Below are 18471 nucleotides of genomic sequence, written 5' to 3'. Positions count from 1 at the left end.
TTAAGATCAAAGGGTATTAAAATAATTATTTATGACTATTCCATTGCCCAAAAAGTTACACCTTCAAAAAAAATCTTTTAAATGGTACCTTCAAACTACTACGTTTTCTATGATCTTTCTCCATATAACCTTTAGGAAAACACCTGATAAAGTGAAGAAGAACTGACTGCCATGTCTACCATGCTCTGCAAGACTGGCCTTTTCTTCTTGTTCTTCTGACAGAGTCCATTATACTACAAATGAAGAGCACTTCTTTGTGCATCCAGCAATACACAATACAAAAAAAAAAAAAAAAAAAACACAAAAAACCATTCTTTTAAGATGTTAGAGATGGCACTCTAACATCTCTGCATCTCTTATTACATATTGTTTTACATCTAAGGTACCAAGTTGGCTTATTCATTTTCTCATCTTACAACTTGTGTACTGCTGCTTCTGCATTTTATAGAGGATTTTTTTTTTTTTTTTTTTTTTTTTTCAAAACCGTTACCTATCTTAATGGAATTCTACTTTAAAATATCTGTCATCAGTTAGTGGTTTCTATCCCTTGTGCTATGTCAAATGTGTAGGTAAGACTGAGACAGATGAGGCAAAGGCTTAAATAAGAGCCCTTGGCAGCACATCAATTTACATACATACAGGTTTGCCATGGTCCATCCACCACCCCACCCCCTACCTCTCCCCACCCCCCAGGTCTTGTGTAGAGCCTTCTGGGCTTTTTAATTTCATTTCTCACAAGACTGCACAGGGAAGTGGGTGCTCTGGCTGACACCCATTCATTTCTACTATTTGGAAAATAGAAGGACAAAGGCAAAGAAAATGGTCTCAGAATTCCTCCAACTGAAATGCTTTAGTGAAATACCTGTGAGCCTTAGGTTAAAAATAAACTGGTCAGTGTTTTCTGAAATGATGGTGACTTGTTGCTGGAGGTGTTGTTGAATAAAGGAAGGAGAATGACCAGGCATGCTTTCATTGTCTGCCTCCATGCCTAATCCTCTCCAGTAGAATATTAAGTATGAAAATCGAAATTAGCTTCCTAAATTAACAATTGTCATCCTCCAGTGATCTCAGGAAGGTAACCAAGGATTGAGGGAATTAGAAGGAGGGACAGATTCTCAGAAATGCAACTTCAGACTTTCACATGTTAACATTTAAACAAGCAATTCTCAAAGTGCTTCTCACTGCTAGGTTAAAAATAAACTTAAAAAAGCAGTGTGGGACCTAAAGTTGACTACAAAATTAAGCTAAAAGGTAAAGTGACAGGAAAAGATGCTACCTTTTCTTCACTCTTGGCCCAAGTCTAACAGGACAACTCATGTAATGACGATGACTAGATTTCCTGAGTTTGGGGCCACAGAGAACAGCCTTTCATTGACTGCAAAGTAAAAACAAATAGTAACCGAACATAGTTAATGATCTCTTCCTTCTTGGCCTGAGGAGGTGGACTTTGTATGGCTATGTATCACGTGATCCCAGGAAGAATGCAATGTTCATGCCCACTCCAAAGCCTCACTGGACAAAGACTCAAGTTTCTTTAGTTTCTCCTTGTTGTCCTCCACTGACTGTTCTTACAAGGCATGCTGTCCTTCCCTCACACTGCCGTCTTCACAGGTTCCCTTCCCCTCTCTTCTGGTCTCCATTGAGTTCTTTTTCTGAGGAGATCCTGTTGGAGAGGTATCCCTAACCTCAGGACTCCTCACCCAAGGATGGAGAGGATTTTCTAGGTCCCTAGAGTCAATGCCATTCTCTTACAGCCTTCAAGCTTTGGGATTCCTTTGCACTACTGGAAAAAAAAAAGATAAGGAGAATGTTTTGCAGGTTTTAGGATTAATTTAGCAATTACTTAAGTCTTGCTTAAGATTAATGTCAGTCGGGAATAGCCAAGTTTTCTTAACTATAAGACAGAAAGTTCTGTTACCCACCTAAATACTATCACTGCCCTCTTCATAAATGGCACCACCATCATTTACCAAGTGTTCATGCCAAAGCCATAGAAGTGATCCCTGATTTCTTTCTTTGGATATTTCACATATAATCAGTAAGTCTTAATGGTTCTAAAACTTGTATACGTTCTCTGCTACCAACCTCGGCTACCTTGTGGACAATGCAGTGGTCCCCTCACGGATCTCTGTGCTTTCACAGTTTATTTTCCAACAGTGATGGTGGACACAGGGCTAGGCCACTCACCTCTTAAAAGCCAGTTCTCAGGAGATGACAGCTCAGAGTTGCAGAGGGCTTTTTCTAAAGAAGAAAGGGAAGAAGAGTGATACAATGAGCAAGAAGGCAATATGTCGAATGGGTCTTAATTATCCAGGGAGTGTGTGTCTTCTTTGGGTCTTGCTCTTTGGGTCCTCTCCTCTGACAAAACATTTCAATCAACATTACTTACCATTGCATAGCCTAACTCACAAAGTGGCCATTGCTGTTACAGCAGTCAACATGATGATCTGAAAACATGAATCTTTTCTCCCTCAGTACTCATACTCAATTCTCAATTAACCCCAGATGTCTCTCATGCTTTACCAGACTATATGGGATCTGATCCTTGATCAGAGTTTTGTTTCAGCTCTATTACCTGTTAATAGGCAGATGAAGAGGAGGGGGGGCATGTAAATTATTTAATATACACAGGGGCCAAAATCTGACACTCAAAGAGTCAGATCTGATATTTGAAATTTAAATGTCCTCTTCTTGGGAAAAGTTGGGGGGCATACTGTGTGTACCATTAAGGGGGTGACAAATGAGTCTCAGGAGAAACAGAGAGTCGCAAAACAAGAGACAGTGGCCTGGGATAAAACCCTCTCAGCTCTGGGATAGTTGGCAGCCTCAGGTTACTGGAGGCTCCAGGTGGGGGAGGGGCAGAACTTCACTGTCACCATGATTCTTCCTACTAGGAAGATAAAGTCTCCCAGGCAATCTCTGATAACTGCCCTCAGTAGACCAGGTGAAAGTCCACCTAAACATGGAGGCAAACCTTGGTCTCTTCTCTGGCAGTAATTCTTTCCTGTTTGGTGAAGTTCCCAGGGAGGGGGTTGAAGATAAATTTTTCATCTTTTGGAAGAAGTCTCAGCCGGATCTTAAAAGTCAAATCCTTTGGAGAGAGCCCTCTTTTGTGTTTGTGGGGAAGGGTGTGACACAGAAGGTTAAGAAGGTCTGATTTTCATGAAGCTTCTAAGATCTTCCAGTTTCCTTTAATCTTTAGCTAAATGCTTAGCATGCCAAACACCGTGGAGCATTGTTTCCTGAGCCCCAGCATCACACACACACACACCCCTTAGTTTCTGTCTCCACAGCTACCTACTTAGCTTTCTTTGAGTTTAAAGTCTCAGTCCTTTTTCTTCTAATTTTGCTGTTTATATATTATAGAATATGTGTAGATATTCATTAAATGGTTGTTACATGGGTAGATGGTTATTTCTTTATGCTAATTTATAGGCCCACCAAATGGTATATATAATTAGTTTATTGTAAATATTTATGTATCTATATATCTCTTGTAAGATGTAGATATATATCTTATGTACCTTCTCATCTCCTCCTATTGTGATTTTTTTTTTAAATCTTTACCATTTCTCGGAGGTAGAGAATTCTTAATGGCTTTTAATTCAAACAGACTTGGCAAACAAGACATTAAAAACAACAATGCAAGAAAATTGTTCACTTTTGAAATCTGAGAATTTCATTGTCATATCCATTAAGTTTGGGAAAATAATCAGGAAGTAGTAAAGCACAGAAAAATAATCTATGTGGATTTTTGCACGAAATAAAGATTTGGGGGGCTGTTAACATTTGTTTCTCTAGCCCACATGCTAAGTCACTACTACAGAACAGAGAAATAATTTTCTCTTTTTCTGAGTTCATGTTTGGAACTGACCCCTATAATAAAACACAGATTGGAGAGGGAAAACACAGCATGTATATCTTGTGTATGTCCTAGAAAAATGAGAGAGCCTACAAGAAATGGCTTTGAATTCAGACGTACCATCTTCAAATAAGCAAAGAAAGGCTTGGAGAGGCCAGTTATAGGAAATGACCAAGAAAAACAGAGTAAATAAGGGTAAGGTTGAAACTGGCTTTCTCATTAAGAGACTTTAGAGATTTAGAGTCCTTCTCTTCCCAGCACTGAGAGACACCCTTATAATCAGACTTTCCTTTATAGGTGTACATTTCCCTTAAAATACAGTAATTTCTAGTTCTCTGAGCCTTTCCTCCGGCTGCTTCTCAAAATAATCCTTATGCCAAAGAGACATCTAAGAGGAGCCACCTCTGATCCCCCAATGCATTTAAAGAAACAGTACTAAAGCAGATTTATTTACCCATTTCTTGACAGTTTTGAGCATAACAAGTGATGCTTTTGATGGCATCTTATAACTTACATTCAAAGAATGATGCCATCCTCTGACAGTGTCAGACTTTAAAAAAAGATAATTCTAACAGCGAGCATGCTTAGTTTGAGATCCTGCAGATTGGTAGAGCAATAAGAACAGCAGGTCCATGTCCAGGCAGCCGTTGTGTGCATTAGTGTTCTCTGCTTTATTAATTGAACAGCTAGAGGTACCTTGTTTACCTAAGCCCTAGCTTTGTTTTTACACAATTGAGATTATCATAAGGCTGCACTCAGAGGAAGGAAAACATGTCTAGGCCTGGGAGAGGATTTGTGATACGTGTTTAACAAAGGATGTCAGTTCAGATTCCCGCACGTGTGTGTGTGTGTGTGTGTGTGTGTGTGTGTGTGTGTGTGTGTGTGTTCTGTTCTGATAAGTCCGAAATATTTTTAAATGTAACAATCAAGTTTAAACATTGTTTAAACAAACACTTCCCAAAGCCAAGTGTGGTGGTGCATATCCTTAATTCTAGCACTCAGGAGGCAGAGGCAGGTAGATCTCTGTCAATTCAAAGCCTGCCTGGTCTACAAAGTAACTTTCAAGAGAGCCAGGGCTACACTGAGAAGCCTTGTCTCAAAAAGCAACAGCAACAAACACTTCACAAAAGAAAACATATAATTAGTTAATAAAAATATGTAAATGTGCTCAATATCACTAGTCAGTGGGGAAATGAATACAAATCAGTACTACAGTAAAAATACTAACTCATCTCTGCCAAATTGCTAAAATCAGATGTAATGATGATTCTGATGTCACTGGGACAGTGAGGCCTGGAAAGATCTCAGGACAGGAAACTGAGACCTCTACCCAGTGTACAAGCAATCCATAATGCTAATGTAGGGGCAGAGTTTATTAAAGAAGACAAGGAAGAGTTAGCAGCTGTCTTGGCAGCCATGGTGGTCCTAGCCAGTTCTGGCAAGGTCTCATTTTTTACATTGTTTCAGCTCTCCCCCAGCACCCTGCTACCCCACAGCTCTACTGTGCCATTAGCCTTTTGCAACATGCACTCACCTCTTTCTAGCCTACCTCAATACCTGGTCCTAGAGAGAATGCGGGAAGACTAGGGTTCTCATATGTTCTTGATAAGAAGATAAATTGGTACAATTATTTTGGAAAACTGTTCTCAGAACTGTCTTATGGCTCAGAGATTCTACTATTTTTCCTACTGGCTACACATTAGTATTTGTGTTTATAAGAGAACATAATGCTCATAGTGGCATTATTCAAAATAGGAAAAAATGAAAACATTCCAAATGTTCATCAGTCTCCAAAAGATAAACTATGGTGTGGTCACATGTTGTGGGACATTACTTGGCAGTGAGGAAAAAAAACCTTCTCTATGTTTTGCACATTGTATAATTCCATGCGCAATGTATAATTCCATGCATATGAAGTTTTAAAATAGTTACTTATATAATTTGATAGAGGCAAGAATAGTAGTTCCGTTTGGGAGTTCTTAATTGATTAGGAGTTCAAACAAACCTTCTGGCATGGTGGGGACATTCTGAATCTGCCTACATAAATGTACAGATGTATTAAAATACATGTACTTTATGCTCTATAGAGATTTTGCAAAAGAAACTCAGACTAAACATAAAAGTAGAGGTAGAAACAGTTTCTCCCTCATTAGAATTTGTGTAAAATAAGTGATATACAACTTTTGGTGAACTCATGGGTGGTTTTAACTTGTTAAATGTCATGTGACCTTATTTTTGAAATTTTTATAGTATATTGAAAACAATAGCAATCTAGTCCCTATTTGTTTTCTCCGGGGTCCATGGAAGAATCTAGCAGGCAGCTGAGGATCTAAACTTAGTGCTATTAAAAAGAATCTAAGCACACTGAGTTCTTTAGTGCATTCGCTTTATTCTTCTCGTCAATTCTGTCTACACAGCTTCTTTTCTGTTCTCATACTCAGCTCCTCTCTGTCCCTTCTTCTGCTGCTCTCTCATTGTTCTCTTCCCTCAGTTCTTCTCTTAGTCCTTCCCCTTTCGTGCCCCCCCCCTCAAGCATCTATACATCCATTCATTAACAACTCATTAGTAAAGACTACAAAGCAAACTGGTAAGAGTCACACTTGGCAAAGACTTGGTCAGCTTAATTGGTGACTGACAACAGTAGGTTGTAAGAAATTCTGGCTATCTCTTAAATGGATAGCTATAAGGGTTACAAGGGAAGACATTAAACCAATGAGAGATTTAAGGAGAAGGCAAAGAATACGTGTACTATTTTATGTGATGAATAATATCCTGACATGGTTAGTCAGTTAACAACCTTTTTCTGTTAATCACCTGAATCTCAGGACCTATACATAATTAGTCTACTAAGCCTAAAATCTTGTACTAAAAACTGGTGTAGAAATAAATACAAAGTGTTAATTGTTTCTTGAATCCAAGTGGAGAGGTGCCAGTAGAGGGAACATAGGGCAACATAGGTGCTATTGATCTCTTGAAGGACTAAGATATACCAAGGCCAGACACCTGCACTGTCACTTCTGGTTCGCTATAATTGTTCTGAAGGGTTTTGATCCAACAAGGCCAGGCAACTGCAATTCTGCTCTGTGAAAGTTCTAAGAGGATACTTTGTCTGGCCAATTTTGCCTTGTTGGTGGCTAAGGTTGGAGAATAAGACCTCTAAGTGTCTACAGTCCACATGGAACAATAGACCTAGTTATGAAGCATATTTTAGTATGTTTCTATAAAAAAAACATCTTCTAGACTATCCACAATTTAGGTATGCCTATAAGATTGAGATGTAATCATGAGATTAATTGTTACATGGAAATGCACCGTAAATGGGGAGATATCACAGCTGTTGTTGCACAAGAAGTTTACAACAAGAAACAGCCAATTCAAAAGGTAGTAATTCCATAATGCCTTGTATGATGGTTTCCTCCAACTGTACCCTTGGTTCTGATAGGTTGACCTTCTGAATACTAGTTGTCACCTGCTGTATACTCCCATGGTCTTTTGCTACTGAAATGGAAAAATCAGTAGCCATCTTGAGAGACACTTCCCCCTCCCCTCCTCCAAAGGTATTTGCTGACCAGCAGTTTTAGAAGTGACCAGAAGTTGAACTTATAAAGCTGGGATAATAAATTCATGTATTATGGACTTGGCAAAACAGATATGGGAAGTAATGGGCTCAACTGACCAGAAATTGAACTTATAAGAGAGTAGGACTGGAACAATAAATCTGAATGTATCTATCCTAAGTTCAACAAAAGCAGGACATAGAGAGTAAAAAATTTATGTCTCTATAGATACCCTGAATCCTGTTAGCCATCAGCAACCTCATGCTCATAGTTCAGCCAGTAACTTCAAAGAACTACCTCACCCCCTCATCCAATCCCAAGCTGCATGTAAACCTTTCCTATATAAACCCCTTAAAGTGAGTGCTCAGGGCCATCCTTCTCCACCTGCTGTGTCGGATGCTGGACAAAGCTTGCTTGTTTTGTTATTTAAAACCTCTGTGTGCTTGCATCGGATTTTGGCTCTGTGGTGGTCTTGCTTGGGGGTCTTGTGACCTGGGCACAACACTACCAGTAGCTCTCAATAATAGTAAACACAGATTTGTTAATATAAAGATACATGTTATTCAACCATTGAAACCTAGTTAGAAAAAAAATTACCACATTAATAAAATCATATTCAAGAGTAATCCTTCAAATAGAATAATGAAAATTTGGTGGGGCTTTCAAATTTCTAAATCAAAATTTAAGACAAACATCGTAAGTAAAGTTTTTTTTTTTTTTTTAATTAAGAAACATATATGCATGGGTTTTCCATCTACCCAGATCCATTTCTTAGCACTATATCCAGAAACTTCTGTCTTCTATGATAGTACATTAGCCCTCCAAGGTACCATTTATGAAATACAGTATTAACTTTGAACAAGGTGAACTTATTTGTGTGAAGTTTCTGGAGTGGAAAATAAGGATGACAAGTATTGATGGCTGACTTTATGTGGCTCATCAACTGGATATAAACGAAGTCCCCCAGCGAAGAGTCCTTAAGTGTTTGGAGCTTTGGGAAGTGGGTGAGAGGTCCAGTGGCTTCACAGTCCTGCAGCCTAAAACCTTACAAGGAGAGTGTGAGTAGACAGGAAATAATTACGACAGTCAGAAGGCCTGCTAATTAACATTAGGCAAGGGAATACTTGAAAATGGAATTTACATTAACTCGAAGTTCCAGATGACACGCATCTTTATTAAAGGAAACAGAAGTAAACAGAACATTAATTAAACCTTCAAATCCATTTTAAAACTCAGGTTTTAAAAATGTCACTTAACAAAGAGAAATAACATAGTAGATTGGGACATCAAGCCACTGAGAGGGAAACAATAAAATTAGACCCTGCTGTTCTTAAATTCACACATCCTGGGAGAATGCCATAACTTAAATATGTAAATGCAGCAGTGATTTTCTTGATTTTAGAGTTTGTTTTATTGACCAGCAGGCATCAATCTTACAACAGAATCCTCTGACTGACTATGTTGAATTCATTTATGTATTTCCAAAGTCAAAACTCTTCCTCATGTTCTAAAATATTGATTCTAGCCTATCCCATGGAAAACATAATTTATCTAAATCTTGAATCACACTGAAGTCAAATATACTATGCATTTCAGTCTGTTGTTAAAAGGGAGGTTTCTGTCCTCAGTATGTATTTCAATGGAGCTGAGAGTCTCTGCCTCTGGGCTCAATTGACCTTTACGGTAATATTTCCCATCATATCCAATTGTCAGTCTTGTACTCAGCAACCAGGTTGAGACCCTAAGATGTTTTAACTCCCTACCTATGCCCTTGCGTGTTGGCTTACAGCCATCTGTTTTCTACTCCTTTTCACCCTCATTCTATGCTTATCTGAATCTGACCTTCAAAATTCCAAAATGCCACTTCCTTAATGAAAACATGCTCCTGTCTTCCCAAGCAGAAGTAACCACGTCGGCTCTATGCTCCTATGCCTCTCCCTAGGTTCCACCATAAGATAGGACCCCTGAATGGCTATCTCATTCCCTGCTTCCTCTAACTTTCTTCACGTCTATACCTGGTTTGCTTCCTGTTCTCCTCAGTGTCTGGCACCTTGTCAGCTATTAACACGATGTCAACATGCATTTGTTAGTGAATGAATTAACAATTACTTAGTTTTTTCTTAAAGAACTAAGCATAGAAAGAAAAAATAGATATTTTATACACCTTCTCATTGTAACCTAAAGTAGTGATTATTGAGCATAATGTACAGTACCTTCACTTAAGAAAAACAAATGGCAGGCTATATTTCTCTCTCTCTCTCTCTCTCTCTCTCTCTCTCTCTCTCTCTCTCTCTCTCTGTGTATGTGTGTATGTGTGTGTGTGTGTGTGTGTGTGTGTGTGTGTGTGTGTGTGTGTAAATAAAGAAAAAGGGGAGGGTGAAAATGACATAAATACTACACTCGTGTAAAAAATTCTCAAAAAATTTAAATTCAAAAACAGAAAAAATATGTCTTAAAACTAAACTGTTGTAAAAAGACAGCAGCTAGCTCATATGTAGGATAGCTTTTGTATGCATTTGTAATATTAATGATGATATATTAAGTCATCATTCTTCTTTTGGATAAAAAGATTGGTATACCACATGAAGACCAGGTATGGGAAACATGACATTCATTTATGAAGTTCAGTTTCCTTACCTTTTAAATAAGAAAAAAATTATTTTCAGCTTTACCTATCCCACAATTTTGTTTTATAAGAGAATAATGTTAGTAGTATTTCCTAAGCTACAAAGTTTGACATAAGCATGGGGAACATTAATATCAGGAACCTAACTTGGTAACATCAGGAAGAGTGAGTGAGTAGACCACTGGCTCTCGGGTCAAATTCATATAAAATAACAAATGAAATGATTGGAGAAGGAGGTAACGTGTGCAGTAATGTGTCTCCATCACAAGAGCTGGGCAGCTCCCGCAGCACCCTGGGAAGACTGCCACATTCCTTTGCTGCTCATGAGTTCTCTTAGACTCCCTCCAAGAGTTGCTTGCAGATGAAGGAGTTCCAGTCTCAACAATGAGTCTCCTCCACCTTGATTTACTCTTGCCAATTAGGAGCAATTATAATCTTCCTCTCACTTTTACAAAAGTCGTAGACTTTTTGCATCAAACGTCATCTCATCCTCAAGTTTGAATATATTTTCTGAAAGGTCATACAAAATGTGGAACCCGAAGATACAGATCTTGGCTCCTCAGATCGGGGCTCTCTCAAGGGCACTCTCACTTGTCCAGTCTTTCCACAGTAATCTTGACATACACCCAACATGGAGGAAAGATGGAAAGTGGTGAATCCCCAGATTAAGGAAGCTTTTAAAATCATTATAGTAAACACTGAAAGCTTTGGTTTGCCACATGCAGAAGTTTGTGAATGAACATAGAAACAGACAAATCGGTGGTCATCTAAGCCAATTGTATGCACTCTTGAACTGCCTAGGACAATGAACAAATATGTTTTCACATAGTCTTCCTCTCTTAATGCAAGTTAGTCAGCCTTCTCTAGACATTTTCTAAACATGCCAACTCTACTAGAATTAAACATAAGATGGGTATGCTGTTGTCCACTAGGCTCCAGTTTTTCTTCACAGGGGAGTCACTGAACAATGCCTCAGATTCTATCAATGTCATTATGACCCCTCACAGCCTGCTCAGGGCCCTTCAGGATAATAAGCCTTCAGAAATTGTATGACAAAAAATGTCAAGATGTCTTTAAATTATTTGACTAATACTCATGTTGTGACTGTGGTTGATGTGGTTATTAAAAACTTTTTATTCAGGTGGGCAATAATTCATGAGCCTAAAGAATGGAACCCAACTTCTCCATCTTTTGGATAGAGTACATTGCCATTCAGAAAGCAGGGAAAACTTAACTAATCATAATCACAATTAACCATGTTTCTTCCCTTCTCTCTACCCAAGCACACAAAGGTAAAGTTTTGACTTGGTGTCAAAGTTAACTAAGTCACAAGTAGTCAGCTGAAACCAACATGGGCTAATGACATATCTCATGTTGCCATCTTGCCTTGCCATCATACTGAAGAGCAGCTGATTTTTGTTATAGTAAAGCTTGTTATGGAGCATGATTTAAGACTCAGGGATTTCAGAAGAATCACTTACTTTAAGTGGGAGACCAAAGTCATGCTTCATAGATCATCATGATTTGGGGGTGATCGGATATGGAAGCTTATGGGGTGGGGTTTTATTTAAATCAACTCTTGTGCTAAACTTAAAAAGAACCTATGGTGGTTTTCCTATTTGATATGGAAATCAAAGTCCTGTTTCTAATTCTGGCCTGTGTGGGATGGGAGACTTTAATAACACCTCTCTGTGTCTTTCTTAGAAGACAAAGCGAAGTTGAAAGCCACCAGTTCCAGTCAGCCCTCAGGCTCGGAAGGAGGCTCCTTTCTCCTCAAGTCTGGAGCCACGCCCCTGCCACCGGCAGCCATCACTTCTCCCTCCAAGAGCACAAATGGCGCTCCGGGGTCTGTTGCTGAATCAGAAGAAGAAAAAGCCAAAAAATTACTCTATTGTTCACTCTGCAAGGTGGCTGTGAACTCGCTGTCACAGCTGGAGGCACACAATACAGGTTAGCAGCTGTTAGACCTTTGGGGTCTAAATAGTGTTGAGAACCAAACGCAATTCTTCTCACTGGAAAATCGCATCTGGTGCTTACACATTAAGTTTGTTCACTAGTCCCCTGCCCTGACTCTGTCTCTCTCTCTTTAATTTAAAGGAGCAATTTTAGGAAAGTGTGGTCATGATGATTGACGAGTGCAAAGCAAAAGTAGTGTGGAGACAAAACATCTTCTTAGCTTCGTCAAAAAGCATCTGATACTTACCAAAAGTCATTTTGATGAAATGACAGAAATATAGTCAAAGATTTATGTCGACTGGTCACTGCTATACACTGATGAGACAAAAAATATAGAAACAACATAAAAATTTGTCAGTAATAAAATTCTGAATAAGTTATAGTAGCCCAATGTGATAGAATATAATACCTCAGACACTAAAATTAATGAAAAGAAAACATGTACATGGCTAGATGTGGTGGTGCATGCCCATAATTTTAACATTCAAGAGATTCAGGCAGGAGAATCACAAGGTTGAGGCTAACATGGGCTACAAGGTGAGTTCAAGGCCAACCTGGGATATAGTAAGAGCTTGTCTCAAAGGAAACTAGAAAGGCCAGGAGGTGGTGGTGGTGGCACACATCTTTAATCCCAGCACTCAGGAGGCAAAGGCAGGCAGGTCTCTGTGAGTTTGAGGCCAGCCTGGTCTACAGAGCAAGATCCAGGACAGGCACCAAAGCTACACAGAGAAACCCCTGTCTCGGAAAGCCAAAAAAAAAGAAAAGAAAAGAAAAAGAAAAAGAAAACTAGAAAGGAAGAGAGGAAATTGGGCGAAAGGGGAAAAGAGAGAAGGGGAGGGAGAAAAAAATGATAGAAGACAAAAGAAGTGAAGAAAAATAAAGGGTTTCCTATAACTCCTTTTTATTTATTTGTTTGTTTGTTTATGTAGGTAGGGTCTCATGTAGCACAGTCTGGCTTTGGACTTGCTGTGTACTTTGAACTCCTGCCTCTGCCTTCCAAGTACTGGGATGTTAGGCATAAGCCACCACACCAAGATAATGAAGTGTTGGGGTCAGACCCAGGTCCTCTTCACACATGCCAGGCAAAAGCTCCACCAACCGAACTACATCTCCAGCCCTGCCCCACTCCTGAAATAGCTACTAAACATGTACCTCTTTCTTTTTAGGATCTAAACACAAGACCATGGTTGAGGCTCGTAATGGAGCTGGTCCAATTAAGTCCTATCCAAGACCTGGGTCAAGATTAAAGATGCAAAATGGCAGTAAGGGTTCAGGACTCCAGAATAAGACGTTTCATTGTGAAATCTGTGATGTCCATGTTAACTCGGAAATTCAACTCAAACAGGTAAGGTAGCCCCCGTGTGTGTCTCCTCCTCTAGAAATGGTTCTCTGTGTGCTCACTGTAAGATTTAACATGCAAGTGCTATGTAGAAGAGAAGGTCATTACCCAATGTCTGAGCCGGAACTTCCTACCTCTCAGCTTCCAGCCCAGGAGCTAGAGATAAACAGATGGGCACAGAAGTTACCAAGAGCATACGATGCATCATCAGCCAAGGGTCAGTGACATGTGACGCCTGTCTCCTAAACACTCAAGGTCTGGTCAAGGAAGACATTCTTGGTGGTGACCGACTGTGACAACTTGGGAATCTAGTGACTGTAGAGAACATGAGAGGGACAGCAGCACTGGGCTGGAGGGAAAGTCCTCTCCTTGAGGGGGAATGGAGAAATCAGCTGTCATTATCTAGGAAGAAAACCTTTCAGAAAGCGAGCTAATGTGCCATACTTCTTTCAGCACATTTCAAGCCGAAGGCATAAAGACCGCGTGGCAGGAAAACCGCTGAAGCCGAAATACAGCCCCTACAACAAGCTCCAGAGAAGCCCAAGCATCTTAGCTGTAAGTTCCCTTCGCACACCTGTTTTATGGGGACAGCCTTGCTGGATTGAATGGTGGTCTTAAAGAGAGCCTCAGAACAGGTGGTCACTAGACTCCTGGGAAGGAGTAATCAATCCATTAATTTTTTTCTATTTATTTATTTATGCATTTATCCATCATCTAATTGCTAGACTGGGGATCTAATCCAGAACTTCCTACCTACTTAATTTGTTTTTCCTATCTATCTATCTATCTATCTATCTATCTATCTATCTATCTATCTATCATCTAGTTGCTGGACTGGGGATCTAATCCAGAACTTCCTACATGCTTAATTTGTTTTTCTATTTATTTATTTATTTATTTATTTATTTATTTATTTATCTATCATCTATCTTTCTATGTATTTATTTATTAATCATCTAATTGCTGGAGTGGGGATCTACTCCAGAACTTCCTACCTACTTAATTTGATTTGTTTTTCTATCTATCTATCTATCTATCTATCTATCTATCTATCTATCTATCATCTAATTGCTGGACTGGGGATCTAATCCAGAACTTCCTACCTACTTAATTTTTTTCTATTTATTTATCTATCTATCTATTTATTTATTTATCATCATCTAATTGCTGGAGTGGGGATCTACTCCAGCACTTCCTACCTACGAAGCAAGAGTTCTAGCAGTAAGCTAACAGTTGTGAATTCATGAGAGCCAGGTGCTCAATCCATTGCACATAGGTGGAGGTCAGAGGAAAACTTGGTAGGGTTGGCTCCCTCCTCCTACTTTGTGGGTCCTGGGGATCAAATTCTGGTTGTGAGGCCTGGCCATAGGCACATACATCCACTGATCCGGGTCTGGCTAGGCAGCAGGCACCTTCACTTGCCCAGGCATCTCACAGGTCCAGAAATGTTAGAATGAGCTGCTTAGTTCCCCGCTCCAGGGAACTCTGAAGAAATCTACCTTTGAACAACTAAGGGGAGCCTCTTTAAAAGCCAGTGCCTCGGTGCTGGAGAGAAAACCGGCCAGGGGTTGAAGGCACTTGCTACTCTTGCACAAGACCCACTTTCATTTCCCAGCACTCAGGACAGGCAGCTCACAACAGCTCCGGGGGGTCAGACACCTTCTTCTGAATACAGCAGGCATCTGCACTCATGCACACATACAATTAAAATAGAAATAAACTGTTTTTTTTAAGAGCTAATGTCTTGCTCTTTTAGTAAGTCCTTGTCAGAGACATCCTTCTGTAGGATATGAAGAAAACAAAAGGCCTAGAACAAGAGCAAGTGATGGCTGGGGAATTCTGGGAAGGTGCAGACCTGGGATGAGGTGCCACTTTTGTGACCTAAAAAAAAAAAATCTATATTTTTAGTATCTCCCCATTTTCTGGTACGTGCTTATATACATATGAAAGTGTGTGTATTGCTCTTTCTATTCATGTTGGTAACTAGACCATCTCACCTGCTCTCAATATGTACTGTTTTCAGTCAGTTTCTTGCACAAATACCTACAGACTTTGGCAACAGGTATCATATAAATACATGGATGGATGAATTCACAAATCCCTGGGGCTGGGCCTAACGTGGTATTTAATCTGAGATGGGGATGAGATAGGCCTGCTGGAGTGGGTCTTAGATCACCTTCTAGACTCACCAAAGCTACCAGTGGATGCTGGAGGCAAGTGGTACCTGCATTAAGCAAATGCAGTTGGCACAGCCCCCTATGACTGCAAAAGACAGAAATTTAGGATTGATTTCTTCCTGGGAGGTGTCCACACTGGGATTCCTTTAAGTAGAAAAGGTTTCCAGCCCACTGACAGCCACTGGCAAGCACAGAATTTGATTGAGCGATGATTTTTTTCAGGGAATGCTCATCATGGGGACAGTACAAGAAGTGCAAATTGATTTTTATGTTCTCAACTCCTCATGGGTCCCTAACGTTCTACACCTCAATTACCTAACCCCAGTGCAGTCTGTCTAAGAGAAGTGAAGAGTCACACTTCCCAAAAACCAAAACTGAACACATTGGATGTTGTGGTGCATCTGTAATCTCCGGATGCTGGGAGGCTGAGGCAAATTCAGGGCCAGCCTAAGCAGCATACCTCTCTAGACCACATCTTCTGAGATTTGAGTTGAGCTGGTTGCCTAAGCAGGGCCCTTCTGGTTGTCTCTCCAGTATAGCTGGAGAGTTTTTCTCCAGGTCCCACTAAGCCCCAGCAGTTGGTAGCCCACTTATAAAATGAACACATAGACGCTTATATTATTTAAACTGCTTGGCCATTGGCTCAGGTCTGCCATTGTCTAGCTCTTACTCTTATATTCAGCCCATTTCTATTAATTTATACTTTGCCATGTGGCTCGGGGTTTACCAGTACCTTACATCTCGTTCGTCATGGCCGCAGCTGGCGGCTCTCTCTCTCACCCAGCATTCCACCTCTCAGAATTCTCTTCTCTCTTGTCCCGCCTATCTTCCTGCCTGGCCAATCAGCATTTTATTTATACACACCGCTATCCACAGTACTCCAGAGACCAAAACAGAACTGAAGCAAGCTTCAAAAGGCCAGCCACACCCAGAGCCACTGAGCCCAGTGACAGCCATCATTTCATGACTTCTCAAGTCAAGATGCCGAAAACTCCATTCACTGGCTCTGTAGTGTCTCACGAGTGAAAATCTCAGTGGTGCTGTAACTTGTTAATGGTATTCTCACCCCGTCTCCCGGTCTTGTCCCTTCTTAGGCAAAGCTCGCATTCCAGAAAGATCTGATGAAGCCTCTGGCCCCGACTTTTCTGTCCTCGCCCCTGGCGGCTGCAGCTGTGTCCTCTGCTCTGTCCCTACCGCCTCGGCCATCTGCCTCTCTCTTCCAGGCAGCAGCCATCCCTCCTGCGCTGCTGAGGCCTGGCCACGGGCCCATCCGGGCCACTCCTGCCTCCATCCTCTTTGCCCCTTACTAAATACTTGCAGCCCGGCACTGGCCAGGCCAGTGGAAAGGTATAGAAGGAAAGCCCAAAGGATTCAGCAATGTAAGCCTTGTGTGTGACTGTAAGTACCCCACCCACCCTCTGACAGAGTGCAGGCCACCGCCCAGCCCAACCTCCTGCGACAAAGGAGGCCAGGCTCAAGGGCGCTAATCCCTTATTTCCCCGTGTCCCCTCCGGCCTCCCCCAGCCAATTGGTGTATCTGAGATACTTAAGTTTCTTGAAACTGTATTGATCAGAAAAAGAAAACCGACCTCTGTATTCCCATGGACGTGATCTGGCTTAGAAACAAAATGGAATCTTCCTGACAGACTTGAACGGTAGACTCTTCCTCGGATGTCTGTAAATAACTCCGGAATCCAAGCGGGCATATTCTAGTGTGGAACAAAGCCCATCGCAAGTGCTTAATTGTGGATACCATCTTCCCCATGGATCATGGCGTTTTTTCCTTTCTGGTGTACTCGTGTCCACAGGGATTGTGTACTGTTCTAGACCTGAGTACTGTTGTATCCCGTGTAGTACTAGATTGTAACTCTTGTCGAATTAAACTTTTTTTTTATTGCTGTGTAATTCTTAGGAAGCAAAAGTAGCTTTGAAATTTTTTCTCTTTAAGAGAACAAAAGATAATGTATTTTCTTTATTTCGTGTCTTATTTGGAGATATTTAAATGAAATAGAAAGCCATATAACATAGCTATAATTACTACCTGTTTGCTATTTTTGTTTTAACTTATTTTTGTAGCACCCTGGCCGGTTTGAGTTGCTAAGCAAATGTGTACAGAGACAAAAAGAGCTTCCTAATTGCACATTTTGGCACCTTCTGTACATCTGCAAGAAGACAATGAATCCGTGTATTTCCACATAATGATCTTCATCTTAAACTTTTGTTTTTCATTTGTAATGATGCTCCATAACTCTGTGGCTCTTTGAGGCAATAATGTACAGAAGATATATAATTTATAATTGAACAATCTGTCTTTCTGTTAGGTGACTACGTCATAGGTCATGTGACATGCCCTCCCCGCCACCCCACGCCACCCCCCCCCAAAAAAAAACAACTGATGTTAAGAAGACTGGAATGTTTGTGATATCAGGGGCAAGAGGTATCATAAAACAACACATAGAGTGAACTCTTTTAGAGGGCCTATATCTGCAATCTGTAAATGGTAAAATGTCTGTGTATTTTTTTAAATGTACCTTTTCAATAAAAGTACAAAAAAAAAAAATCTGCTGGTGTTTTCTGTGGTATTTTCTCTGGAGACTCCTGTAATTTCACATCACCTGATGGGAGATGTCTAATAGGTAGGAGGACTGCCTCTTACATATTTCACACTTTTGCATGCATACTTAATTGTCATGTTTATTCATTGCTGGCTGTTCACAGCATCTGTATGAGGCCAGGCTTCCCTGCCACATTCTCTCTTACTCTCCATGAAGCTGGGCCAAAGTGGTAATGTCCAAAAAGGCAACAGCCTGTTAAAACCCTGTGGCTCCGATTTCTTAAGACTTTGTGCAGGTCCTCTCAATCCCCAGTTCATCTTTTATCCCAGTCAGTGACATTTATGGACGCTTCCGGTTTCATGCCCCTCCCTGACCCCTCCCTCCAATCAGGACGCCCAT

The 18471-nt window shown here is 40.5% G+C and overlaps 1 protein-coding gene across 5 annotated transcripts in view; it reads left to right on the top strand.

The window, feature by feature from the left end:
* The window catches only part of Znf385b (zinc finger protein 385B), a 391103-nt gene extending 373044 nt beyond the window's left edge, over nucleotides 1–18059 (top strand). For all 5 annotated transcript variants that reach the window (XM_036186187.1, XM_036186184.1, XM_036186183.1 and 2 more), the window contains 4 exons: nucleotides 11750–11995; nucleotides 13168–13346; nucleotides 13794–13895; nucleotides 16612–18059. In XM_036186187.1, coding sequence (XP_036042080.1) covers nucleotides 11750–11995; nucleotides 13168–13346; nucleotides 13794–13895; nucleotides 16612–16827 — 743 coding nt within the window. In that variant the 3' untranslated portion in view covers nucleotides 16828–18059. The remainder of the gene's footprint in view (nucleotides 1–11749; nucleotides 11996–13167; nucleotides 13347–13793; nucleotides 13896–16611) is intronic.
* Nucleotides 18060–18471: the final 412 nt, after the last annotated feature.

Source organism: Onychomys torridus, chromosome 4, assembly GCF_903995425.1.
Source record: "Onychomys torridus chromosome 4, mOncTor1.1, whole genome shotgun sequence".
NCBI classification, from domain to species: Eukaryota; Metazoa; Chordata; class Mammalia; order Rodentia; family Cricetidae; genus Onychomys; species Onychomys torridus.
The sequence above is the reverse complement of the archived record's forward strand: the minus strand, read 5'-3'. Positions and strand labels throughout refer to the sequence as shown.